The sequence below is a fragment of the Strongylocentrotus purpuratus genome, unplaced genomic scaffold (genome assembly GCF_000002235.5).
Source record: "Strongylocentrotus purpuratus isolate Spur 01 unplaced genomic scaffold, Spur_5.0 spur5_scaffold_10, whole genome shotgun sequence".
Lineage (NCBI taxonomy): Eukaryota > Metazoa > Echinodermata > Echinoidea > Camarodonta > Strongylocentrotidae > Strongylocentrotus > Strongylocentrotus purpuratus.
The window spans coordinates 28,513,328-28,541,106 of NW_022145595.1; the positions used below are offsets into that span (position 1 = coordinate 28,513,328).

Consider the following 27,779-nt stretch of genomic DNA (forward strand, 5'->3'; position numbering starts at 1 on the left):
GATCAAATACTGTTAGGATTATTTTAAAGAAGGATTCGAAAAAGAGCTGTTCAAACTATGCATGTATGATAAATGCAGAAAATTGTCTGTTTATACAGTCATGTGGATACGGTAATATTGGAAGTTAGCAAAACTGTATAACATTATGAATTTGAGTTGATTTGATTTGAAGTTATCCAAATTATGGAAAATTATTATTGATGATTGAAAGTTATCCAAATTGGGAGACATTATTATCGATTTATAGACAAATTTAAAATACATAGTAATCAAAGTGAGAAGAATGTAATAGAACACATTGATAGAGGAAGTACATTAAATAAGAACTTAATAATAACAACATATGCATCAAGAAATCAATAAAACATATCAAAATGCAGAAAACTGTCTGTTTATACAGTCAAGTGCTCAATTAAACCACTCGACTACGACACCTCCTTCCTTTCTTCCTTGCTCCCAGGCATTTTGCAACAGGCAAGCCTCTTCAGGGTCTCATCTCCAGCGTCTACCCCAAGGTTGAAAAGAAGTTGGCCATGACGGAGGGACAACCAATAGACCCCAAGTTTCTCCTCAATCTAATCATGTACAATGTTCTCGCACAGATGTGCTTTGGACGAAGGTGAGTTCTACCCAACGGTTTTGATACTCGTGGGTAGGTTTTTTATTTAGTAGTTTTTTAGTCGAAAGGCAAATCTTAACATCAGCTTGTTATGAAGCATACAAATCAGCAGTACAGATGGAGTTGAATTGGAAAGAAACTTTATATAGGCAGTAAGAAAATTGAGTTATTTAAATTTAAATTTAATAATATTTATGCGACTGTGATGCAGGGCAACTCTCTATTCTTTGTTATGCCTCCGCAACGAAGTAGCAGGATCAGCCATTCAGGCGCGGATCCAGGGGGGGGGGCCGAGCGGGCCTTGGCCCCCCCCCCCCCCGCAAAAAAAAAAAAAAAAAAAAAAAAAAAAAGAGAGAAAAAAGGAAAAGAAGCGAAAGGGAAAGAGGAGATAAAGTGAAAGAAAGAAGAGGAAGAGGAAAAGAAAAGGGGGAAGAAGGAGATCGGGGGGCCGAAAGGGCTTTGCCTCCCAGGCTGTTGACCCCCCCCCCCCCCCCCCATAAAACAAATAAGAGAGAAGGAAGGAAAGGTAAAGGAAAAGAGGAGATACTGGCGTACTGAAAGGGGGGGGGGGGGCTTAGTGGAAATCAAATTCAAACGTGGTTTATTTCTAATTCCACAACGGTGATTACAAATAATGCTGAAAAGACATCATTTCCGAGATTTTTCCTCACTTTTTAGTAAATTATACGTTTGTATGTGTTTGTTGGAAAATGACAAATTCCTAAATTTGCAGAGTCAGGCAAGAAATATGATTCTTGATATTCCTACATGTCAGGGCCCGAGGTACGGCGGGGATCGGGAGCCTCGAGCTCTCCCCCCCCCCCCCCCACACTTTTGTTGAAAAAGTATATTAAAGAGAAATAAAATAGAATGAGAGCAAGAAAGAAAGAATAGTTAACTGCCAGCGTTAACAAATAATGAGGCATCAAAATATGCTCATCTGACCGTGATTAAATGCCTAAAACCCCTAAGCTTCCGTGGGCTCTGCCCCCTGGATCCCGCCAAGGGCCCTACGGCGGGCCCTTAGATGCTCATCTGACGGTAATTTAATGCCTAAAACCCCTGAATTTTGGGGGGGCTCCGCCCCCTGGACCCAACGCCAAATAGTTGCCTGCCAGTGTCACGAAATAATAAGGTATACAAAGAAAAATATGCTCATATGACCTTAATTAAACGCCTAAAACCTCCGACCTTCCGGGGCCGGCTTCGCCGCCGCCCCAGACAAGGATTAACAATCGAGAACGGTACTGCGAATCGTCTTCTTTGTCTCATAATCTTATGAAACGTGAAGCTTCCGCGCTTTGCGCGGGAGGGGGAACCTGAATTCAGACAAGGATTCAGAGGCGAAAACGGTAATACCAATCTTTTATGATTTAATAAAACGTAAAAGCTTCCGCGCTTCGCGTGGGATGGAGGGGGGGGGGGGACTTAATTCCGACGAGGATTATTTTCGAGAGCGGTACAACGAATCGTCTTCTTTCTCTAATGATTTATTGAAAATTAAAAGCTTCCGCGCTTCGCGCGGGGGGGGGGGGGACCTGAATTCAGACGAGGATTAAGAGTCGAGAACTGAACAGCAAATCGTCTTGTTTCTCTAATGATTTAATGAAACGTAAAAGCTTCCGCGCTTCGCGCGGGTGGGGGGAGAATCTAAATTCAGACGAGGATTATTTTCGAAAACAGTACAACGAATCGTCTTTTTTTCCTAATGATTTTAGGAAACTTAAAAGCTTCCGCGCTTCGCGCGGGAGGGGGGGGATCCTGAATTCAGACGAGGATTAAGATTCGAGAACGGTACAACGAATCGCCTTCTTTCTTTTATAGTTTAATGAAACGTCAGAGCTTCCGCGCTTCGCCCAGGAGGGGGAGAGGGGGGGGGAACTGAATCTAGACAAGGATTAAGAGTCGAGAACGGTACAACGAATCGTCTTCTTTCTCTAATGATTTAATGAATCGTAAATGCTTCTACGCTTCGCGCGGAAGGGGTAAACTGAATTCAGACGAGGATTAAGAGTCGAGAACTGTACAACGAATCGTTTTGTTTCTCTAATGATTTAATGAAACGTAAAAGCTTCCGCGCTTCGCGCGGGAGGGGGGGGGGAGAATCTAAATTCAGACGAGGATTATTTTCGAAATCGGTACAACGAATCGTCTTTTTTCTCTAATGATTTAAGGAAACTTAAAAGCTTCCGGGGGGGAACCTTAATTCAGACGAGAATTTAGAGTCGAGAACTCTACAACGAATCGTCTTCTTTCTCTAATAATTTAATAAATCCTAAAATTTTCCGCGCTTCGCGCAAGAGGGGAAAAACTAAATTCAGACGAGATTTATTTTCAAGAACGGTACAACGAACCGTCTTCTTTTTCTAATAATTAAATGAAACGTCAAAGCTTCCGCGTTTCGCGGAGGAGGGAGGGGGAAATTCGCCCCTCCCTGCACCGACCCCCCCCCCCCGCATCACGTCACTGTTGGTCACCATTACGTACCAATATTTGGCTCGCATAATTTCAAATTTGGGCCCCCCCCCCCTAAGAAATCCTGGATCCGCGCCTGCAGCCATTATGTTTTCGGGTTGTCCGTCCGTCCCGTTCTCGTGATCGCGTTATCTCAAGAACCGATTGATGGATTCCCGCCCAACTTGGGTCATCTCGAGTGTGGAGAGGAGATCACGAAGACGTGGCGTGTGACTCAACTGAAGATGGATGCAGGAGTGAAGAAAACCTCGTGTTAAAAATATGAGGGTGCCTTGTAATCTCCAAAGATTTCTGACTTTTTTTGTTTTTACTTCTTTCCTCACCATCCTTTTTTTCTCTCTTATTCATCCTATTTTTCTAAATTCTTTCACTATGTGTATCTTTACCGCTACCTTTGTTCTTATATTTGTTATATCTACTCATATTCATGTATTGTGTGTGTGTGTGTGCGTGTGTGCATGTGTGTGTGTGTGTGTGAATGTCCGCGTGTGCTTTGTTATGTATGTGTGTGTGCTGTGTGTGTGCATGTTTGATAGGTCCATCTTGAGTAGTCTTTTTCAAGACTTGTATGTGTATAGAGTTTGTTGTGCCATTGGTTTTCTAAATAGTTAATAATGGATACCATTGTTGAAGAAGATGTGAACATAATGCTAAGAGATTTTGCATGTTGATTGCGGTGCATTTCAACAGAATGTACTTGGAAATTTTTGTCTTGCTTAAAGCATGATTTTTCTGTAATAGGTGTCTCTGAAACTTCGTACATGTAGAGCAGAAAAGAATGGCGGTGGGCAGGAGCGTAAATCCCGGGGGGTGGGGGATGCATCCCCCCTGGCTTAAAGGAGGGGGGGGGGGTGGCCTGTACAAACATCCCCCCTAATATTACACCCAAAAAAAGAGAGAACAAAAAGGAAGAAGAAGAAGAAGAAAAAAATGTGATTGTTTCAATTTCAGCATGATGCATGAGAAATTAGTTATTTTTTGTATGTATGTATAACTGTATAGCCAACACGTAAACAGTATCTCACGATCATTAAGAATAGTTGCGCGACGTGCGCGAACAAACACTTCATAAACTTCAGAATAATTTTTCGTTATTTTGCAAGGTATTATTATAGCCCAGACGTAAAGTGCGCCAGCACGCGAGCGCTTAAAAAGTGCAATCATGTACAGTAGATGCCCGGCTCCCCCCCCCCCCCCCCACTCAGTGTTATTTAGGGTACGCGTATGCTCGTTCACTCCCTTTGAAAGCATCCCCCCCCCCCTATCTCTGGACTGCCAACATTTTTTATTCCTCCTTTCGCCGGCTTTTCGCTGGCTTTTCTTGCCTTGGAGACCCCCCCCCCCCCCCAAAAAAAAAAAAAAAAAAAAAAAAAAAAAAAATCATCCGGAACACTGCTAAATGTACCACCCCCACCCCCTCCTAATTTCAGGTGAGCTCTAGTCGATCGAGGGGGACTGGGGGCCAATGTTTTTACTTTTCAAAATGAAATAATCCTGAATGAGCTTTCAAAGCTAGCAGAAATTTCAGGAATTTGATCCCGGGATTTGATCAATTTTTCTATGATATTCAAGATATTATATAACCCCCTTTTTACATTTCTCAGGAGTCCAAAGAGAGAGAGAGAAAAAAACTCACCCCCTTTTCAAAGAAACCTCCGGATGAAAAGTCAAATACACCCCCTTTTTTTTACAATTCTCGGGCCGGATTTTGTCGCGCGAAGTACCCCTTTCCTGGAGATTTTAGGAACGCGCATGCGGTCCCTCCGAGGGTAGGGGGGGGGGGCTAGATGAAGACTGAAGTTCCAGACCTAGCGTGTTCAAGACTTATAGTGGCCGTCTGTCTCTTCAGTTATTTGAAGGTAAGCCTGTACACATTCTTATTGTTTATATATTTGAGAAAGGATTTGGCTGAGGAAATTAAAGAATTCATTAGATTTAATTAATAAACACAGTACATGTTTCATTATATGAATTCCAGAAACATTTTTTTAGGAGGTATGAAAACTGTGAACGCATCTGATTGAGAGTGATAAATAATACGGTAACTGTTGCATTTCCCAAGTCCTACTCGGCGGTTGTCATTTGTTCACACCTAAAACTTAAAGGGAAAGTCCACCCCCAGAATAAGTTTGTTTCGATAGAGGCAGAATAATAAGAAAATCAGGTGAGTGAAAGTTTGAGCAAATTCTGAATGAAAATAAGAAAGTTATGAATTATTGAAGTTGTGATCAATCAAATACAATCAAATAAAAGGACACTTTTTTTTTTTTTTGGTATCGAAATTTGAAAATTTGACATTTTGCTCCGTTGGGGGGGGGGGGGGGGGGTAAGGTCATCTTTTTGAGGTCAGCCATGGGAATATTTTTTTTTTTTTTTTTTTTTTTTTTTTAAATCCAAAAGGGGGGGGGGGGGTTTAGGGAAATTTAGAAACCCCCCCCTGTGTACGCGCCTGCATGTGATGTTTGTGTAGGTCTATGAATTAATTAATTTGTTGTTTATATTGAATGAATTGAATCGAATTCAGATAAATAGGGCTTAATAAGAGTCGAAAACGGTGCAACGAATCGTCTTCTGTCTATAATAATTAAATCAAACGTCTAAGCTATTCGCGCTTCGCGCGGGAAGGGGGAAACTGAATTCAGATAAATAGGGCTTAATGACAGTCAAAAACGGTGCAACGAATCGTCTTCTTTCTATTATATTTAAATCAAACGTCTAAGCTTTTTGCGCTTCGCGCGGGAAGGGGTAACTGAATTCAGATGAGAATTAAGTGTCGAGAATAGTACACCAATCGTCTGCTTTCACTAATAATTTAAGGAAACGTCAAGGCTTCCGCGCTTCGCGCGAGAGGGGGAAACTGAAGTCAGACAAATAGGGTTTATTAAGAGTCGAAAACGGTGCAACGAATCGTTTTCTTTCTATAATAATTAAATCAAACGTCTAAGTTTTCGCGCTTCGCGCGGGAAGGGGGAAACTGAATTCAGACGAGAATTAAGAGTCGAGAACAAGTACAGTACACCCATTCGTCTGCTTTCTCTGATAATTTAAGGAAACGTCAAGGCTTCCGCGCTTCGCGCGAGAGGGGGAAAACTGAATTCAGATAAATAGGGCTTAAGAGTCGAAAACGGTACAACGAATCGTCTGCTTTCTCTAATAATTTAATGAAACGTCAAAACTTACGCGCTTTGCGCGGGAGGGGTAAACCGAATTCAGACAAAGATTAGGAGTCGAGCACAGTTTAACAAATCGTCTCTTTCTCTAATAATTTAATGAAATGCAAAAGCTTCCGCGCTTCGCGCGGGAGAGTGTGTGTGTGTGTTGTGTGTTTGTGCGTGCGCGATCGCGCGCGCTTGCGTAAATAAGTGTGGGCGTGTGCTCGTGCTAGTATGTGATGGCTATCGCCGATCATCCCCCCCCCCCCACTACTCGGTACGGATTTACGCCCCTGGCGGTGGGGTATGTTTGTACATCAAAGATGATTTGGAATTTAAATTACGTGTAGATTTATCTGGGTCAAATTCAGGGTATGAAATTGTTTTTGTTGAAATAACAAGCTCCAGTAAAAAGATTATTGTTGGATGTGTATATAGGGCTCCTAACGTTGATAGTACATCCTTTGTTGAAAATTTATAACATCAGCTACAGATATTGAGTAAAGAAAACAAGGAGATTTATCTAATGGGGGACTTCAACATCAATTTATTGAATTATAATAATGATCATAGTGTTAAGGATTTTGTTGATTTTATTTATTCATTTGGATTATTTTCTCTTGTCACTAAACCTACCCGTATAACCGAAATTAGTACAACATTGATTGACACTATTTTCACAAACTGCATTCAAAATGAGTTTAGCTCGGGTGTAATATGTTCAGATATTTCAGATCATATGCCTATATTTTGTATAAAAAAGGACTCTGTAGTAACTTCTGTTAAGAGAGATGGACAGGTTTTGAAGCGGAAAATAAATGATAAAATAATCTCAAGGTTCAAGCAAAACTTGGCTGAAATTGATTGGAAGGCTCTGCCTTCACTGGAAGGCGTCAATGATCTATATGAACATTTTCTACAAATGTTTCTAAAATTATATAATTTATGTTTCCCATTAGTTGAGGTAACATTAAAGAGTAAATGTAAAAAACCTTGGGTAACTCATGTTTTGTTGAACTCAATAAACCGCAAACATAAGCTTTATGTTAGTTATGTCAAGAGACCAACAGCTGAGAATAAAAAGAAATATGTTGATTATAAGAATGTCTTGATTAATACTCTTCGTATAGCCAAGCAAAATTATTACGATGATTTGTTCCACAGTGTTAAAGGCGATATAAGAAAAACTTGGTCTCATATCAATGAATTGTTAGGTCGGTCAAATAGGCATTCACTTCCTCAAAAGATGGATTTTAATGGAGTACTCCTATCATCTGCCAAGGATAAGGCTGAAAGTTTTAATAAATATTTCATTGGACTACCCATGAAAATCAGTAAAGATATTCCTCAAGTACCACAATCTTTTTGTGATTATATGAACAGTGTGAAGATAATGCATCTATGTTTCTAAAACCAACTTCAAACTCTGAGATCATCGATATTGTGTCGTCTTTGAAACCATCTAAATCGAGTGGCTCTGATGATATTTCACCTAGAATTATAAAGGAGTGCATTCACCTTTTTATTGATCCCTTATGTAAAATCATTAATATGTCTTTATCACAGGGATTTGTTCCAGATAAACTCAAGGTAGCTAAAGTGGTACCAGTATATAAAAAATCTGACCGTAATAATGTCATTAATTATATGCCAATAGCACTGTTACCAATCTTTTCTAAAATTCTTGAGAAAATAATTTATAAACGCTTTATGAGTTTCTATCTAAAAAGAATATCTTGATTCCTTAGCAGTGCGGTTTTCGTAAGCACTTCTCCACACAAATGGGTGTGTTTAATTTATTAAGTAATTTCATCAAAGCTATTGATGGAGACAAGTATTGTCTGGGGATATTCTTAGATCTATCTAAGGCGTTTAATACCATTGACCATGGTATCCTCCTCAGGAAACTGGAGCACTATGGAATACGTAGTGTAGCATTGTCTTGGTTCCAAAGCTATTTGTTTGACAGGACTCAACTTGTTGTGGTGGATGGTACTAGTTCCCAACTTGCTTCTATTAAATATGGTGTACCTAGGGGTTCTGTTCTTGGTCCCCTGTTGTTTTTAATCTATATAAATGATATAATACACTCGTCAACATTATTCTCATACTCCCTGTTTTCTGATGATACCAGCTTGCTGCTGGTTGATAAGAAGGCTGAAGATTTATTACTAATTGCAAATCAAGAGATTCAGAAACTGTATGCATGGTATTGTTGAATGTTCAAAAGACCAAATGTGTTATTTTTCGCTCAAAGGGTAAAAAGCTTCCAGATGGTATTACTTCTCTTAATGTTGGAGGCCATGATGTTGCGCTTAGCGAAAATGTTCAGTTCTTAGGGTTAACTATAATAACAATAATATTCAGCTTTTATATAGCGCAACTCACAATAAGTCTCTAAGCGCTTCCAAACTTGGATATTATTACCCCAGCTTTAGCTGTGCTGCCATTATAGCGCTCTAGCATTTCAAGGAATAAATTCCTACCAGGTACCCATTTACTTTACCTGGGTGGCGTGTGGCAAATGTAGATCAATATCTTGCCAAAGGACATTAGTGCGGCGGCGGGACTCGAATCGCGGACCTTGTGATCAACAGTCCGGCGACGTATCCACTCGACCACAACACCTCTACAATGGATGAGCATTTATCTTGGAAGAATTATTTAGATGTTGTATGCACTAAGTTGTCCCGAAGTGTAGGTGTAATTTTTAGATTGAAATTGATTTTACCTGAAAGAGTGCTGATAACGTTATATAATAGTATAATTCTTCCTTATTTGACATATTGTAATGTTGCTTGGGGAAACACTTTTAAGTCATATCTTGATAAGTTGAAAGTATGGCAGAAGAAGGCAATAAGGCTTATTACTAATTCATATTATAGACATCCAAGTTCTCCATTGTTCCTTCGACTAAGAATGTTACCACTGAGTGGACTTGTGTCGTTCAATTGCATATTGTTTATGTTTAATCTTAAGTCTATGCCTCATGAATGTACGTTAAAAGATTTTTTTCCGTCAGAACTCGCAAATTCATAATTATAATACACGTTAGAGGGGGTTTTATTCATCAGCCTTTTGCAAGAACAAATATCACTCTGACCTCTTTCCATATCTTTTGCATCAAAGAATGGAACAGTTTGCCTAATGATATAAAAAAAAATAGTACAACTCTTTCTAGGTTTAGAAGGTTATCTAAAACGTACCAACTTGGAAGACTGACATAATTCTACTTTGTATCTTAATAATTTCACATTCTCAAATGCCTATAGACCACTAAGGACTCTGTGTGTGTGTGTGTGTGTGTGCGTGCGTGTGTGTGTGTGTGTGTGTGAGTGTGTGTGTGCGTGTGCGCACGCGTGTGAATATTTGTTTGTGTTCTATATTCTGTAGCTTAGTTTGTTTCCATCCCTTGTATAAACATTACATTCTTTTTATTCACCTTGCCATATCGTTAATGTTTGTATTTTGTTGACTATAGGGCCCCGCTCACAAGCTTAGCTTCTACAGGGGTCCTAAAAACCATTCACTTAATGATGTAATCAAGTTATTATATGTTGACTAATGTACTATTACCAGTCTCTTTTTTATGTAAAAGATTATATCATGTTTTGTGTGGTTTTGAATAAATGAACTTGAACTTGAACTTGAATTTGGAACCAAGATGCGCGATTGGATGGATGAACGCACGTGGTCCGAATAAATAAATATAAATGAGTAGCGTATAATGGAAATAATACTGGAAACATGAATGTACAATAAAAGTGCGAATGTATGAGACGCTACAGACGCACTGGATACGCTGAGCGAGACGCGCAATGCTCTTAGAGGATAAATTTTCATTTGAATAATTAACTACTTTGACCGTCATATATTTTTCTTCTTCAAAGTCTCTCGGGGTTGCAGTACAGGTGCGGATCCACGGGGGGATGGAGTGGGGCCCGGCGGGCCCGGGCCCCACCCCCCCGGCAAAAAAGTGCCCCCCCCCCCCCGCTTATTCATCGGCTGGCTGAGTCGCCGCAAAATATTTTCTCACGGATTGGGCCCCCTCTTGCCGCCGGCTGGATCCGCCCCTGTTGCAGTATATAAAACAGATATCGGCTGCTTATTTTGGGGGGATGATATAGCAACTATCCCAATAAACAGAACACCAAAAAGTAACCTCTTTTGGGAGTGTATTTTAAGTGATTTTAAAGTATAGTGCCTTTTGAACTAGATTTAAACGTTATCGACACGTGCCTTCATTTAAACAAAAAAGGTACTCCTGTTCACGTTCTCATCTAACCTAATTTTTAACTTTGTGATCGTTGTTTCGTCAAACGTCATGTTTTTACTGTTAACTACTGGAGAAAGTGTATATCTGGGAAGCACCAGGACAAGTTTGGAATTGAATTTTACGCTTCCAGTTGTGATATTTCCTGGAAAACACTTCTTGATTTATGCTGTACTGGGTATGTACTGAAGCCATGTTCGTGTAGTCACTTTGCTGTGTATGTTGAGAAGGGGACAAGAGAACAATAGAAGTGTCCCCCTCAGACAATAGAAGGGTAACATCATTCAAAAGCAAGGGGTACTGGCCAATACGCTCCGATGGAGATACACAAGTTAAGCGTACTACTAATCCTTCTCTTAAGTACTTGCCCCAGGCAAGCGCCTGTAACTGAATATGCTCATCGCTTTGAACCTGTACGGTGTCAAAGTAGTCTACACAGAGGGTACCACGGAGCCCGTATTCCCTACTACGCTAATTCATATATCACATTTCAACTCTCGATAATATGTAGTGGAGATATAGAAGTCAATCCAGGACCCTCTACCACAGAAACCAGATTGTCAACGCACCGTTGCTTGTCTGGAATATCATTCAATGCCCGAAGTATACGGCACAAGTGCATAGATTTGTTAACTTTCATAGAATGCACTCGACCTGACATTATCTGTATTACGGAAACCTGGCTGGATTCATCATGTACTGATAGTGAACTTTCGATCCCTGATGACTATGTCATATTTCGACGAGATCGTGAAACTGTTAATGATGTACGTCACGGTGGTGGTGTTCTTTTGTGCTTGAAAGCATGTCTAAACCCTAGACGGTTGGAAAATCTCGACCACCAACAGTTAGAAAATATATCAGCGGAGATATCCATAAACGGTTCAAAATGGATTGTATCTGCACTATACAGACCTCCAAGCAACCTATCGGACTTCTGGGATCGACTTCAAGACCACATCGACCAGATCCAGGTGTCCTCATTGAATCACAGAGGTATCATACTGACTGGTGATTTTAACATCGATGTGAAGGATCCTGATGCACCTGATGCTGTTAGGCTGTTGTCCATGTTGGAAGCAGCTGATCTGTCTCAGGAAGTGAAGTCTGCCACACGCCAGTCAACACGTAACCCCACAATTGGTTCGACGATTGACCACTTCTACACTAACCGTCCAGATCTATTTGATTCTATTAATGTTCAGCCTAACCCGGTTTCGAGTGATCATCTCGCCATCTATTTTAGATTCAGACTGTTCAAGCCATTCGTTGGAAAGGGTACATTACGCGAATTTCTCCTCTACAAAAAAGCCGACTTTGACCATTTCAATCAATTGTTGGAGTTAGCTCCCTGGGACCTGTATTTTGACCCTAATGATGTTGATGCCACTTGGGAAGGATTCCTTGATTTGTTGTTGGCAGCTTCCCGTGATGCCATACCACATAAGTTATCCGGATCCAAGAAGACAAAAGCGTGGATCACTCGAGAAATCAAGGGCCTCATTAGGAAGAAACATAGGCTCTTCACAATTGCTAAATGCTCTAATAGTTCAGGTGACTGGATGAAGTTCAAAGAAGTCCGGAATAAAACGAAGAGCATGATTAACAGTTCATACTGGTTGTATGTCAACCACCTGTTTACATTGAATGATAACCGAAAACGTTTCTTTGCCTATGTTAGGTCAAGAAAGACTAGCTTGGCCCCTCCGGTCCTCGTTGATAACAACAACGTCATCAATAAACCAAACGACATTGCAGAAAGGTTTGCAACTTACTTCCAGTCTATTTATCCTCCTCCTAGTAACTTACCAAATGTTCCTGACGCGTGTGTTCATCCGATTCCTCCACTTTGTTCCGTCGAGATATCTACTAGTGATATAGCAAAGGCTATAATGCTTCTACAAGATAAGAAAAGTCCAGGACCTGATTCTATCACGCCAACGATGCTTAAGAAATCTGTAAAAGTTATCTCACCAATTCTTCAGCGCCTATTCGCCTTGTTTCTTCGACATCAATCTCTACCATCTTCGTGGAAACAGGCTAATATCTCACCTGTTTTCAAAGCTGGTGATCGGTCGCTTGTAACAAATTATCGTCCAGTAGCACTAACGTCCATTGTTAGTAAATTGATGGAATCGTTCATTTCTAGGGCAATCTGCAATCACATGGAATCGAATTGCCTTTCATCACAAGTCCAGCATGGTTTTGTATCTAAAAAATCATGTGTGACCCAACTTCTGACCATTACTCACCAGTGGATGTCTATCTTAGATCAACGTCGCCCGCCCCGTATTGACGCAGTCTTTTTCGACTTTTCAAAAGCCTTCGACCGCATGCCTCACGATGTTCTATTGCACAAATTGTCTTCATTATATAATGTTACTGGTGACGTATGGTACTGGATTCGGTCTTTCCTGTCTGGACGTCAACAGCGTGTTCAGTATAAAGGATATTTCTCTTCACGGAGTTCACCAACATCCGGTATCCCACAGGGCAGCGTATTAGGTCCTTGTCTATTTAACTTGTTCATCAATGACCTGCCCCGCTACATTGACTCCTCATGTGCATTATTCGCGGATGACACTGTCATCTCTCGCCCCATGTATGCTCCCGTCGATCACCAATACCTCCAAAATGACATCGATAGCATTCATCAGTGGTGCCAAGACAACAAGATGTGTCTCAACGCTTCAAAATCTAAAGTCATGAGGATATCATGCGCTAAGAATCCAGGTATTCCCGAGTACAGCATCAATAGCGTTCTTCTTGATGTAGTAACTGAGACCAAATATTTAGGTGTCATGATAAATAACCGCTTATCTTGGGATAGTCACGTCAACTACATTGTCTCACGAGCCAACCGGCTCCTTGGGCTGCTTTCTAGTGTTTCATCTGGTCTCTCTTCCCACGCTACACTTTGTCTGTACAAAGCTCTTATTCTACCCATACTCGAGTATGGTCTACCGGTTGGTCCCCGTATACGAAAAATTTAATCGGTAAGATTGAAGGTATTCAACGTAGAGCAACCCGAATTATCCTTAAACAAAGAAGAATGGAAATGTCATACGAGGAAAGGTTGCGACGCCTCCGCTGGTCATCTCTTGAGTCTCGTCGGAAGTATATTTTGATCACATTCATTATCAAATGTTTGTTTATGTATGTATCCTGCGATAGTGTAAACAGCGCCATAAATGTAAACCCAAGGTATAGTACCGACCTGAAGTTCAAACATTTGTTCGCTCGAACTGAAAGACTGCGTTCGTCAGCCATTAACTCATTTCCCAGATTGTGGGACACACTTCCTCAACATATTCGTAACGATGTACTATTGACTCAAATTGGCACTTGGTGCTCCCACTTGAAGGTGTTGAACTCTGGCTTGTGAATCTGTATATATGATTCCGTATTTATTCATGTTGTATTATACATTATATTTCTTAATAATATTAATAATGATTGTAACTATTATGTTATAATCGTAGCAATAATAATGATTGCAATAACAATAATATAAATGATGTTGATAATAATGACGAATATGCTTATACATATTTGTAACAGTGTGATCTTTTAATGCTGTTTATGCTTTCTTATTGCTAGTTGTTTAATTGCTGCTGTTTATAGTCATTTATAGAATATAAATAATTCTTCAATTCTATAAATAAGACTTCACATAATAACCACCTGAGATGTATACCGTATAATTTTTGTTCCATTTCTCATTATATAATATGAAACAATAATGATATGTACTTGAAATAATACACAGTCCATTTTAACCATTCCAAACCATTCCAAAATTGTATTACTGAATTTTAATATTTTCATAAACATGATATAGGGCTTACCTTCATCTGTACATATTATGATCGTGCAATAGCTTCGAGACTGGTTGTTGTTGAAATTGTATTCTCAATGAAAATTAATTTTTTGTTGATGTTTTAATATAAATATTGATGTCAATGATATAAATTATAATAATCATAATAATAATGATAGTAACGGTAGTAGTAATAATGTTAATAACGATAATGATAATGATATTATATATTTTTTTTTACAACGTGATGATGGTGTTAATGATTAACAGTAACAATATGTTACTATACCTGTCATGAATTCACAATTTAAAAAAAAATTGTCATGCAATGTTTTTTTTTTTTTTTCTTTTTTCTTTTTTTTTTTTTTTTTTCTCTTTCTTTTCTTTTTTTCTTTTTCTTTTTCCTTCGTTTTTCTCCCTTTTTCCTCCATTTTTCTTCTCATCTATCTTTTCTTTTTAAAGCTTTATTTTAACCAATATCAGGTGCATCTAGTCGGGTGTGGGGAGGAAGATCTGCGGATCACAGTTATTTGGTTAACTTTTTCCATACCCGGGCAGCTCGACCGGATGCACCTGCTATTGCAATATTTATATATGCTTTCTATTGATTTTTTAATCTCAATTCATGTTTGTTATATTGTTGTATTATGTGACTTGATTTGCCAAATAAAATAATAATAATAATAATAATAACGTGATTCCACTTACCTCTGTAAATCAAGTGTTTATGACCAAATAACCACTTGACCAAGCAACGAGTTTTTTGTCAGTTAACCGATGGTGGCGATAAATACGTAATTATTTGGTCTTGTAAGCACCTTTATTGATTGGTTTCACAGGTTATCCAAGGTTGATGGTAATAATCACGTTACTTACACCGGCTAATCGTCTTATTGTTCTGTCCGTGAATCTCTGGTTATATTCAACTAGTAATTCTGAGGTGTCTTACACACCTCTTTAAAAGGTTTCAAAGTTACCATAAATTTCTTGGTTATGATCACGTGGCTCAAGCTGATTACTAATCTAAGCTGTGAAAACGTGATATGTAGGTGTGAAAATTAGTAATTATTAAGTATTTTAAAACACCTTTTTAAATGGTAGTCAAAGTTGCCATAAGTTCCGCGGTGATGATCTCGTGACTCAAACGGATTATTGATCTAAGCTTGTCATACGTGACTTTCAGGAGTGAAAAATTAGTCATTATTAGGTGTCTTAAAACACCTATTTAAATGGTTTCAAAGTTACCATAACTTTCTTGGTGATGATCACGTAGTTAAAACTGATTACTAATCTAAGCTGTGAATCCGTGATATTTAGGTGTGAAAAATTAGTCATTATTAGGTGTATTAAAACACCTATTTAAATGGTTTCAAAGTTACCATAACTTTCTTGGTGATGATCACGTAGTTAAAACTGATTACTAATCTAAGCTGTGAATCCGTGATATTTAGGTGTGAAAAATTAGTCATGATTAGGTGTCTTAAAACACCTATTTAAATCGTAGTCAAAGTTGCCAGCAGTTCCGCGGTGATGATCGCGTGACTCAAACGGATTATTAATATAAGCTGGGTATTCCGTGTTTTCCATATGTGAAAATGAGTTATTCTTGGGTGTCTTGATGGTTTCACAGTTACTATTTAAGTTCCGTGGTGATAATCCCGTGACTGTTGGCATATTTCTATGTTCACCAGTTGATAACTGACGGTTGGCATATTTTCATTGCACCAGTTGATAACTGGAGTGTGCACATTTCCAGTTGCACCAGTTGATGACTGAGCGTTGGCATATTTCGAGTTGACCCAGCTGACACCAATTCATTTGCATATTGAATATGGGGTGCGTGCAGATCTATGTTTTTAAACAATTTATCTGAATTTACAGCATATTTCTTAATTACTGATGATTTAGTTATATGCAATTCATTTCGAAAATACTACAAATATAAATTACCAGTTATTAGAACATTTCGCTACTTCGTATAAATAGTTAAACATGAATAAGGGAAACATTAACTGTGAACTAAAATAATTTCAATAAAGTACAAGTATACGAATTTTTTTCGATTAATTCAATAATGTAAGTCTACTTATTACCAATGCCTTTACATTGGAAATACAGATGTACCAGTATTGAAGTATTGTTGCTGTCCAACTGGTTGGAAGTTTTACCAAATGGTTCTAATGGCTCAGCTAGACCAGTTGAATTATAACTGGCCTGGAACTGGATCATTAAGCCCATTTCAATTTCCAGGGTTACCAGTTGGCATTAAAAACGGTTCATCAACTGGACCAGTTGCAACTAGCTTTCTCTTCTGGGATGTTTGCACCCCCCCCCCCCCACCCAACCCCCTCTAATCCCAAACTGATTCCGGCGCGCCTGGACGTAATTATGGAAGATCCAAGACACGATGTTCAGAAACGGGATGAGAACGTCATTATTTTGGTTCATTTATTGTGTAACATTTGCGTAATTATTGGGTTGAACGCGGGTTACAGTAACATACTTCCTCTTCGACGTAAATTTCACGTGAATGAAGAACATGATTCATCTCAAGTCAGCCTCGTAATATTCACGTGAATTTCACGCAGATATTTTGACTAAAACTATCATTAACGCTTCACGTGTTTCTGCGACGCGATAATTTCGTGTATGAAGATGTAATTTCATAACCAAACAAACACGGGAGTATTAGGTTTACAAACCATGGTCTCCAAGGTAGGGATAATCACGTTATTATAATGGTGATATTGCAGTGACAATTGCGTGATTTAGTGTACGTGTGTTTTAAGTTACCTAATGCAATAAACGTATTAACACATTTACGTAAATGTACGGTGTTTGAAGAACGTAACTCTCCTCAAGTCGATACCTTGATATTGACGTGATTTTCACGTGATTTTGTTTATTGGGATAGCTCCTCCGTAATCTTGGGACTGCACTATGTCCTGAGACGAAGTCAAGTGGCACAGCTCATTTTCAAGATTACCCTTACCCAAATCCTAAACCCAATGCGAACCCTAATCCTGTGCAAGTATCTTTCAAGAAATAACGCCTGGTGAAAATGCGTCCACTGCAAGTGCCCGGAAATTGATTTCTTTATATAATTATTGGATTGTAGTTATGAGTTGGAAGACCCTAAAGTTGTGCAGTGGATGGACTTAAACGACGAACTCAGTGAAACATCTGGATTAGGTCTAGCAGCAGACTACTTCTCTTGGGCCAAGTACCTTCCCACCAGCGGTGCACGGATGATAAAGAAAAACTTAGAAAAGCAGTTTGGCTTCCTGCGTTCGCAGGTGGAGGAAACAAGAGAACATTATGATCCGGGTGAGAGAATTAGTGGAATCATATATCACAGTATAATTCAGTGGTGGGTAGGGGTTGGCCAGGCGCGGATCCACGGGGGGGTGGTCCGACGAAAATGCCCCCCCCGGCCAAAAAACGTTTCTTGTTGTTCTGCTCGAGGGGGGGAGGGGTGTTGTGAAAAAAAGGAGTGTTCACTCCTCCCCCCCCCCCCCCCGTTGAGGCAAAAAAAAAACTGTGCTCCTTATCCCCCCCCCCCCCCCCCCCTCAATGAGCGAAATATTGGTCAGCGCGATTTTAACATTTCCAGGGGGGGGGCAAAAGAGAAGAAAAATTAGCTCACTACCCCCTCCCCCTCCCTAATGCCACAATGCCTAATCGGTGACCATTGGTCCCCCATGATCCTCTTTATCTTATGTTAACTGAGAGCTGACTTGATGAGAAACCACCTGTCCAGTGACCTTGCAGGGTGGTCTAATCCCTCCTGTAAACTAGTACAGATGGGCTTTAAAATAAGTTTAAGAATGCTCAGAACCTGACTGGAATGAACGGCATTTTGGCATACAAAAATAAAAATGGCAAGTTTAATAAATACAGAATTGCAAACTGAAAAGACCAAACTGTCAACGGGACGCATGTTGATCCTTGCAAATGCATAAAATGGTATGCTTGGCCTTTAAGATTGCTCCCTCAAAAAAAAGGGGAAAAAAAGAAAAAAAAATTGAATTAAACAAAATAAAAAATAATATTAATAATACGAGCGGCCCGAAATATAATGAGCGGGCGGCCGAGGACAACCAAACGATACGGCGGTCGTACGCCCCCGAAATTGATAGATACTTGCGGCGGCCGCAGAGAATCTGCGGTGGTCTCAGGGTCACCCTAGGGTGTATTCCTATCTTTACAAGCCGTATGATTCGCCGTGTGATTATAACGCGGAGTTATAACTGTTTTAATGTCTAGCTTCGCTGTAGCGATTAGACACGCCGTAGCCATGTCGTATAGCGATTCCACGGCGACCGTACGTCGGACGTATGGTGACCTTGCGTTTCATATACTCAGGGTTGAAGCGGTGGCATCAATATGGTCCCCCTTCAGCCGCCTTACGGGCACCTTGCGGTTGCCTTGTGTCTGTCTAAGTAATTGTCAAAAAGCTACGGCCGCCGCCGGGACGCCCTAAGGCGACCGTGCGTTATCACTTTAAAGGCCGTATAATGCATCCGCAGATTTTCTGTCTCCACAAATTCAAAATACGCCGTGCGGCTACCCTAAAACATGTGACCGCAACCGTATCCCGTGGCGGATCCAGGGGCCCGGGTCCCCCGCCCCCTCCCCCCCCCCTGGGAAAAAAAGTGTAAAAACACGTTAATTTTATCCTTTTTTTTAGATGCCCCCCTCCCCCTGGTGCTCAAGGGGGGGGGGGGGCGTTTTTTCAAATTTTCGAGGGCCCCCAAAAACATTAGTACGCAATCCCCCCCCCCCCCCCACTCAGCGAAATATTGGCCGGCACGATTTTCAAATTTCAGCACACTAAATTTCAAATTGATTTCAAATCCCCCCCCCCCCCCCCTAAGAAATCCTCGATCCGCGCCTGACCGTATCTGACTGTGGGAATACTGCGGCAGTTATAGAATTGCTAGTGGCCGTATATATTTTAGACCGCACGGCCGCCGCGGAAAATGTGACCTAGGCAGACTAAGTAAAACTAGTGCCCTGTTATGACAGTCACAATAACTGTTGTACGTAAGCTACTGAAATGTTTGTGTTTGATTGGCTGCGAGCAAATCTGTCATAGAAATTTAGCATTTGTTACTGACAAGAAGTTTTATGAAACAGGGCCCAGTTTAAACTTAGTCCACCTTTATAAACATAACTGAGTCATTACAGCTAAATGTGTTGCATTTTCTATTCCTCTTCATAGAGAACATCAATAATTTTTACAGTCTACTTCTCAAAGCTCAAGAAGATGCAAGGAAAGAAGGAGAGAATGTGGACAAACTGACCGATACTCACGTCTTCCAGACGATCGCTGATATGTTTGGAGGTACATGTATGATTAATGTATTAGCCTGTGAACTAAACTCCAGTCGGTAGTGCCCCTGTATTAATTATAAAGGGCATAGGAGGAGGCTAATCGAACCCCCCCCCCTCCCATCGACAGGCGTGAATGTATTTGAAAATAAATTAGAAATAAGAAATTAGTTCAACAATCACTAGCGTTGGGTTTGAATACATCACAATACACTAGCCACATTGCCAATTTGAGATTCGCATATAATTATGTAGTGATGTCATATTTCGAACATTTTCTTTTGTTTGTTTTTCTGCTTGCACACAAACTAATGAAGTTATTAAAAAGGTTGAATTGCCCTTTAATCTCTCTAAAAAAATTGATTTATACTGGTCCTGTGTACTGGAACTCCTCGGACATTTCGCTCAAACAGCTGCCAAGTTTAATTACTTTTAAATATCACTTGAAACATAAACTTCTACTCCAGTGTGAAAATGCTTAAGGTCATCATGATAGAGACCATCGCACAGTGGGCCAGAATCGCCTCAGAGTGTGCCAAAATTCAAAATCGGCGAATGTGAATTTTTATATTTTTTTCATTCGCTTGGGGAAGAAAACATTCTAAAGAATAGTTTTCCACCCATATTTAAATATTTAGCAAATTTTAAAAGTGTCATATACCCCTGCGAACATGGGAAAATCTATATGTTGCTCCAAAAATGATAAAAGAGGCAACTTTACAATAGGTGTTGAGAATGTATGAAGGGAAAAGCAATCAACTTAATACTGCGTGCACTTCTTGCCTATTGGTAACCCAATTAGAAAATACAATGACCAAATTTATTGAAGCTTCATTTTGGGAAAAATGAGCATTAAATTTCACAAAAAAAGGAAAAAAATTGCAATTTTTATATAAAAGTAGCATGTTTATTAGGATTCCGGCCGATTCCCGCAATGATGGTAATCTCAAAATGTCCGCCCAAACCTAAGCTTTCCATGTATGGTATTTCTTTTTGCTAGAATTTGCTACACTGCATGTGCAGGCGCTTTTCCTCCCCACGTCCATCGATTATTATTAGGCATAATCGGTACACATTTGTACTGTTTTCGTTTACGCACAGCCGATTCAACGCTCGTCCGCGTAACCATGGCAACGCACGGTGGGCCAGGGAGGAACCAAAGTGCGCCAAAACTCATTGTTTTCAATTCTCTTCTTGACCAGTTGAACTGTAATACATTGAGGAATACCTCAGTGAAAGATTTGATTCCGGTAAGCACAAATAGGGTACAAATTTACTCCTTCAAACAGCAAAATCCTACATATTCACAGTTTTAGTGCAAAAGTGACTTATTTTATAAATCTTTCAATTTAACATGAAGTTCTTAAGTTATTGATATGACATTGCTCTCACATATTCCTGATAGTTCATTTCGTTGCATGAATTGGTTAATATGTATAGAAACACAATCTTCATTATATTAAAGGTTAATTCACTGAAAAATGGACTAATTATCCATGTTTTTTTATAAATCCAGAGAAAACGTTTAGATTTCCGCAGAGTTCCGCTTATATTTTAATACCACCATTTTGTCTAATGTCTAAGCTTTAAGTTGATACCAAATTTGGCTGCTCGATCTTGCCCGTTGTCATGTTAGAGCCGATTCCCCTTGCCACATTGTCCCGAAAAATATGTTTGTTTTTAGTACGCGGCTGAATCATGAAGGATTCGCGGTCATAAATCACGTCGCTTGGGGGCGCGTGACACTTGTTCTGACACCGCGGACCAAAATAAACACATTTTTCGGGGCAATGTTGCAAGGAAAACGGCTCTAACATAATAACGGGCACAATCGGGCAGCCAAATCTGGTATCAACTTAAAGCTTAGATATCAGAGAAAATGTTGGTAATACCATTTAAGCGGAAATCCCTGGACATACAAACATTTCCTATGGATTTATAGAAAATAAATCCCCAGAAATTAGTTTTGGCACGATTTGGTTCCTCCCTGGCCCACTGTGCATCGGTATTATCAACACTAATTGTTGACTGGCTACACCACACACCCGTTTTTGTTCTTTTGTTTTGTTTTTTGTTTTATATAGTATGTAACAAATGTATTATGTAAAGGGAACCTTAATTTCAAGCATAATGCTCCCAAGGTTTCCTCCTCATTACTGCAGATTATTGTAAGCATCATTTGTATTTAATGACTTGCCATTAAATCGTTTTTATCACTGTTGTATCAATCGATTATTATGTACATGTTTTGTTACCTTGTATATGCCTTACTTTGTAAATTCTTTTCATATGCAGTTAATGTGGAAATAAAACCTAAATTAAAAAAAAATGTTCCGGATCCTGGATGTACACTATACTTCTTAATTTGACGTTCCTTTTTAGAAATGTCTTTGTTGATTAAAAAAATACTTATTGATATTGAATTTAAATCAACGCCTCCAAAAAGAATTAAATTCTGAGAGGACAAAACTGAACACAAAATTCTTATTTTTAATCATTTTTTGTTAACTGATGTCGAAAAATCTCAAAATTGCAGAAATTAGAAGTTCCTAAATGTCAGAACTGATGCTAAAATTTTTGTGTTTTATAGCTGGTATTCAGACAACCGTTGAGACCCTGTACTGGGCCATGGCTCTCCTTGCGACCTACCCAGAAATCCAGGCAAAGATCCGCGCCGAGATCGATGATGTCATCGGCCGTGATCGTCTTCCTACCATCAACGACCGCGGGAAGCTCGTATACACGGAGGCAAGCCTCTATGAGGTGTTGCGTTACAGCAGTATTGTTCCGACCAATCTTCATGCTACTACCAGGGATACAGAATTTGGTAAGTTTGAGAAAGGTTCCTCATCAATTAAAAGCCATCTTAATTGGTGGATGGAGGGGTGTATAGGGCACAACTTTTGAAATATGCCCGCCACTGCTATGTCAGGCATGTTCGAGCATTGCCTGGAAAGAAAGGTCGTGAGGCAGAACCCTTATGGAACAATCATGGTGTTGCCACACTATGTTCACATATAGTCAACTATGTGTGGACATTACGTGTTCACATTGTTGTCACAGTGTGGAGTTTCAGTCCATGTGGTTTACCACATAATATCCACATAAACTGACATACTTGACACAGAGTACCACATATTTACCACAGTGGTATATGTATTGCACTATGTGTTAACTCTGTGTTCACAGTATTGTCACAGTGTGTGGTTCAAATAATGTGGTTTACTACATAGTCGTACATATTTAACCCAGAGTGACATGTATGTACCACAGTGAGGTATGTACTGAACTATGTGTACATTGTGTGTTCACAGTATTGTCACTGTGTGTTGTTCAAATCATGTGGTTTACCACATAGTCCACATAGTCGTACATATTTAACACAGAGTGATACTTTTGTACCACAGTGTGGTATGTACTGAACTATGCGCAAATTCTGTGTTCACAGTATTGTCACAGTGTGGGGTTCAAATCATGTGGTTTACCACATAGTCCACATAGTCGTACATATTTAACACAGAGTGATACTTTTGTACCACAGTGTGGTATATACTGAACTATGCGCAAATTCTGTGTTCACAGTATTGTCACAGTGTGGGGTTCAAATCATGTTGTTTGCCACATAGTCATACATATTTAACACATATTGACGAATATTTACCACAGTGTGGTATGTACTGAATTATATGTAAACTCTGTGATTACAGTATTTTCACAGTGTGGGGCTCAAATCATGTTGTTTGCCACATAGGCATACATATTTAACGCAGGTTGACACACATTTACAATAGTGTGGTATGTACTGAACTATGTGTAAATTCTGTGCTCACAGTATAGTCACAGTGTTGGTTTCAAATCATGTGGTTTACCATATAGTTGTACATATTTAACACAGAGTGACACACATTTACAACAGTGTGGTATGTACCGAACTATGTGTAAACTCTGTGTTCACAGTATAGTCACAGTGTTGGTTTCAAATCATGTGGTTTACAATATTTAACACAGTGTGGTATGAATCGCTATGTGTAAACTCTGTGTTCACAGTATATTGTCAGTGTGAGATTTTGAGATCATGTGGTTTATCACAAAGTAATATCCACATAGTCTGTGGGCTTATTTCCGGTTGAAACAGTTAATTCCTGACTTTTGGCATATCTCCTACTATGTGGTGCAATTGATACCACAGCGTTACCACACTGTGGTACGCACCACATAGTACACCACAGCGTTACCACATGTCCTAAAATCACATGTGGCCCACACTACGTTTGACTATGTGGTACACAGTGTCGTTAACTATGTGGTAAGTTGGTAACACTGCGATTGTTCCATTAAGGTAATGTGTGAAAAGCTATAATGCGCCACATGTATAAAGTAGTTGCAAGTGCTCGTAGGGATGGTTAAAACTTGAATGCATTATCTTGTGGATTCTTATTCTTTCTTGAGCTGTCCGTAATGTCAAATGAGGGATAAGATAATTTTTGAGGATTTTCACGCGGCGAGGGGCAGCAGGTTGCAGAAAAATCGGGAAAATGTTTTTCCCAAAATATACCGTGATACATATATGTATCGAGATCAAACTGCTGATGGTTTGTTGATGTATAGAACCAAACTCATCCACAGAGTTATGGAAATATATTTTTTCAAATTTCAATATTACACGTGTGATGTATAGGTTATATGAATATGAATGCATCATCTTTTGTCAAATGATACTTGTTTCAACTGCACTCAATGTTGCCTCTTATCCTATCCACCTGTCTATAAAGGTCATGGTTTTGTGTTACAGTGTTAGAGATTGCTTGTGTATTAAAACTACAAATTGTTGCTTACATTGATTGTTTCTGGCTCCCGTTGACTTTGCAGGTGGCTATCATATCCCCAAAGGGACAGTGGTGTTGATCAACACACACTCCATGCACTATGACCCTCAAGAATGGGACCAGCCGGACAAGTTCCTTCCAGGTAAAAAAATGAATTCTACAACGTACCTCTGCCAGTGATATCTTAGACTTGATGAGTGCATGGGGGATAAGGATGTATGGATGTATGATGTGGAATGTGTCTCTGACTTTCCCAAAGGAACGACAGTGATGATCAATACATAATATATACACTATGACCCTCAAGAATGTCTCTCCCAGGATAGCTTAAACTCTATGAGCTTGGTTTGGGAGGATTGGGGTAGGAAATAAACAGTTTTTCAGGTAGTTATTTCATCCTCTAAATAACCACATTGATGACCAATGACTACTCCGTACATATTCTCCCTCAAGAACAGGACCAACTGGCCAAATTGCTCCTAGATAAAAGGTGGTAAATGTAGATTGATATCTTGCAGGGGCTCAAACATATTCAAATGATCGTTCTTTTTGCAGTTGGCACTCACTGTTTTCATGTCTAAAAACATGTCCTACTGATTAACGATCAACTCACTGTTGATACTCCAAGCCTACTACAATATGATATTTTAAAACAATGGGACAGGACAATATTTTTATTGGAGATTATTCGCCACTTGTGCTTTCTTTATTTAGTGCACTCAACTAATTAATCATTTCTTTGTTTTCTGCAGAGCACTTCATGGATGGTAGTGGCACTGTCCGTGAGCATCCTCCAAGCTTCCTGCCCTTTGGAGCGGGTCGTCGTGGATGTCTAGGTGAAGCCGTGGCCAAGGCTGATCTCTTCCTTATCTTTTCCTGGTTCCTGCAGAACTACACCTTCAGCAAGGTCCCAGGAAAGGAGTCTGAAGACATCTTAAACATGATTCCTCAGACAGCATTTGGTAGACTCCTTATCTCTTATGAGATCATGATCAACAAACGAGACTAGTAGGGTCCAGAGCCAGTATTCAATTCAATTCAATACTAAATCAGAAAGGTTAATATTTTACTCAGCTATCGGCTTAGGTAAAATACTAGTCAACTTTGGTATTCAGTTGAAGCTTTGGGCTAATTATGTTACCCCAAGCTTAAAACTACTCCCTCGCAGGGTAAAGCTAATTATTTGTAGGCTTTGATTGGCAGGCCATAATGGAAGAGCAAATTATATGAGCACACACTGATTTGTAACACGTTTGTTGCACATGATTTTGTATTGGCTACGTGATGACACATTTGTCACCAGTACATTTAAGTATTTTTGATATAATTTAAAATACCGGCCTGGGCCTCTATCCGCATGCCTGTTTAAGCTGCCTCAGATGGTTTTGTGAGTCCTCTTTTATCAAATATTAAGTTAGATTGATTCAGGAAAGTGAATTCTTAATTATTTTTAAAAGCTAAAACACATCTTTGGTGAATGTAATGGATGTGGTTAAAAGGACTTTCTGTCCATTGCATTTAGATGGTCTTGACACCAAATCAATGACTAATATTTTTGCAGGAGGACAAAATTTATTATTTACGACCAGTAACAGTTATTAATGTTTCTTTATATAGTAATCCATGATTGAAAAATCCCAACTGTCTATATTTTGAAATTACTGTTAATCAGTAGAAACAAGTCTTTTTCAGTGGATTGGCAGCTCTGGGATGGTTTTACTAGTAAATATTGAATGCAAAGGTGCAGTGATACAAGACTCTACAAGAAATGTAAGAATATAAGAAATGCCACACATGTGATTCCTTTAAAAAAATTGATGGATTATAAAGTCGATTGTGGCAGGGTTGTGTACCTTCCTACTTCTTGTGTCTAAAGTGTTGAAAGTTATGAAGAAATAATTTGTTGTTTGTTTACCCCTTGACTTTTACCAACATTTTGAATCCCCTGTTTATCTAAATATTTGGTGTTGTTACATTAAAAAAAATGATTATTGCAGTAATTTATAGACCTCCTTCTCAGAGCTGTGTTGACTTTATAACAGATTTTAACAATATTCTAGAAATAACAGTCTCAAACAATCTGCATCATTACGATAACTTAAGTATAAATATAAACAATATCTTTGCAATTCTAAATAGTCATATAAATTTTAAAACAATTATTATTATGTTTCAAATCGCAATTATGTTATCATCGGGTCAATTTAATCTAATTATGAAACCAGACGTTTGAAGGGAGAGTCCACCCTGAGGATGGGTTTACTCCGCCTTTACTTGGCCATCCACATTCTCAGGGGGGACTTCCCCTTCATTGCTACCGGGGCTAGACTCGATAAGCTTCGCTTTTTCTAGCCCCGTCTACATTACTTACCTTTTTATGTTTATGTTGATGTTTGTTAACTGATGTAGATTTTCATTGTTATTTTATGCTTATGTATCTGTTTTTCATTTGCTCTATGTGTCAAATGTGTACAATGTAATCTGTTACCTTGTATTTATTTTCTGGTTTTTAATGTGGAAAATAAATGAAATGAAATGAAATGAATATAATTGAAGATTTATATGCATGTTATACAGGTGTAGGCCTATCATATAAGGTGGAGAGGATATTTATTTTCCGTTGCTTGTCTTCAAGTCATTTGAAGGGGAACCATGTACACATAAATGGGTAGGGAAGGCCAATTATTTACTTTACCTTTACCGCGAATACTGGAAGAATGCTGAGACAATAGTCAAGCTTCCTGGTCTATCTTCTTGGTCTATCTTCTTGACAGTACTAATTTTCAATATTGACTTTATATGCATTTGTGAGTCTGTAACTTGTGAATTAGATTAGAACTGTGGTCTGAATTGTGCTGATGTTGCTTCATTCGCATTAATTTCCCCTTTTTAGCGTTATTTTTTTCTAATTGTCAAAATTTGTTTTTCGAGTTTCTACAGAATTCAGAATGATGTACATATAATTGCATAATTCTTTATAATTGCTGCGATGTACAATATTAGATCATGTTTGTATTATGTAAAGATCAACAATATTTTACAGTAAATAATAATGATATATTTTGTAATATCAATTTCTAAAGAAATATTCAGACGGTGTTCATGGAATGTAGTAAAAATAAAAACAATAATTTTCATTGAAACCCATTGCATATTCTCAGAGGTGATGTTTTGTGTATGGCCATGAAGCTATAAAACGACATTATAAAAAAAGGAGAATTAGCCATTCGTAGACAGTTGGTATCTAGAAACAGATGTGAAAAAATCAGAGAGAAAAACA

At 39.0% G+C, this 27,779-nt stretch overlaps 1 protein-coding gene across 2 annotated transcripts in view; it reads left to right on the forward strand.

The window, feature by feature from the left end:
• The window catches only part of LOC594032 (steroid 17-alpha-hydroxylase/17,20 lyase), a 40,807-nt gene extending 13,390 nt beyond the window's left edge, over window positions 1-27,417 (forward strand). For both annotated transcript variants that reach the window (XM_030979992.1, XM_030979993.1), the window contains exons 5-10: window positions 461-619; window positions 17,458-17,666; window positions 19,564-19,686; window positions 22,264-22,500; window positions 24,543-24,641; window positions 25,252-27,417. In XM_030979992.1, the coding sequence (XP_030835852.1) occupies window positions 461-619; window positions 17,458-17,666; window positions 19,564-19,686; window positions 22,264-22,500; window positions 24,543-24,641; window positions 25,252-25,508 (1,084 nt within the window). In that variant the 3' untranslated portion in view covers window positions 25,509-27,417. The remainder of the gene's footprint in view (window positions 1-460; window positions 620-17,457; window positions 17,667-19,563; window positions 19,687-22,263; window positions 22,501-24,542; window positions 24,642-25,251) is intronic.
• Window positions 27,418-27,779: the final 362 nt, after the last annotated feature.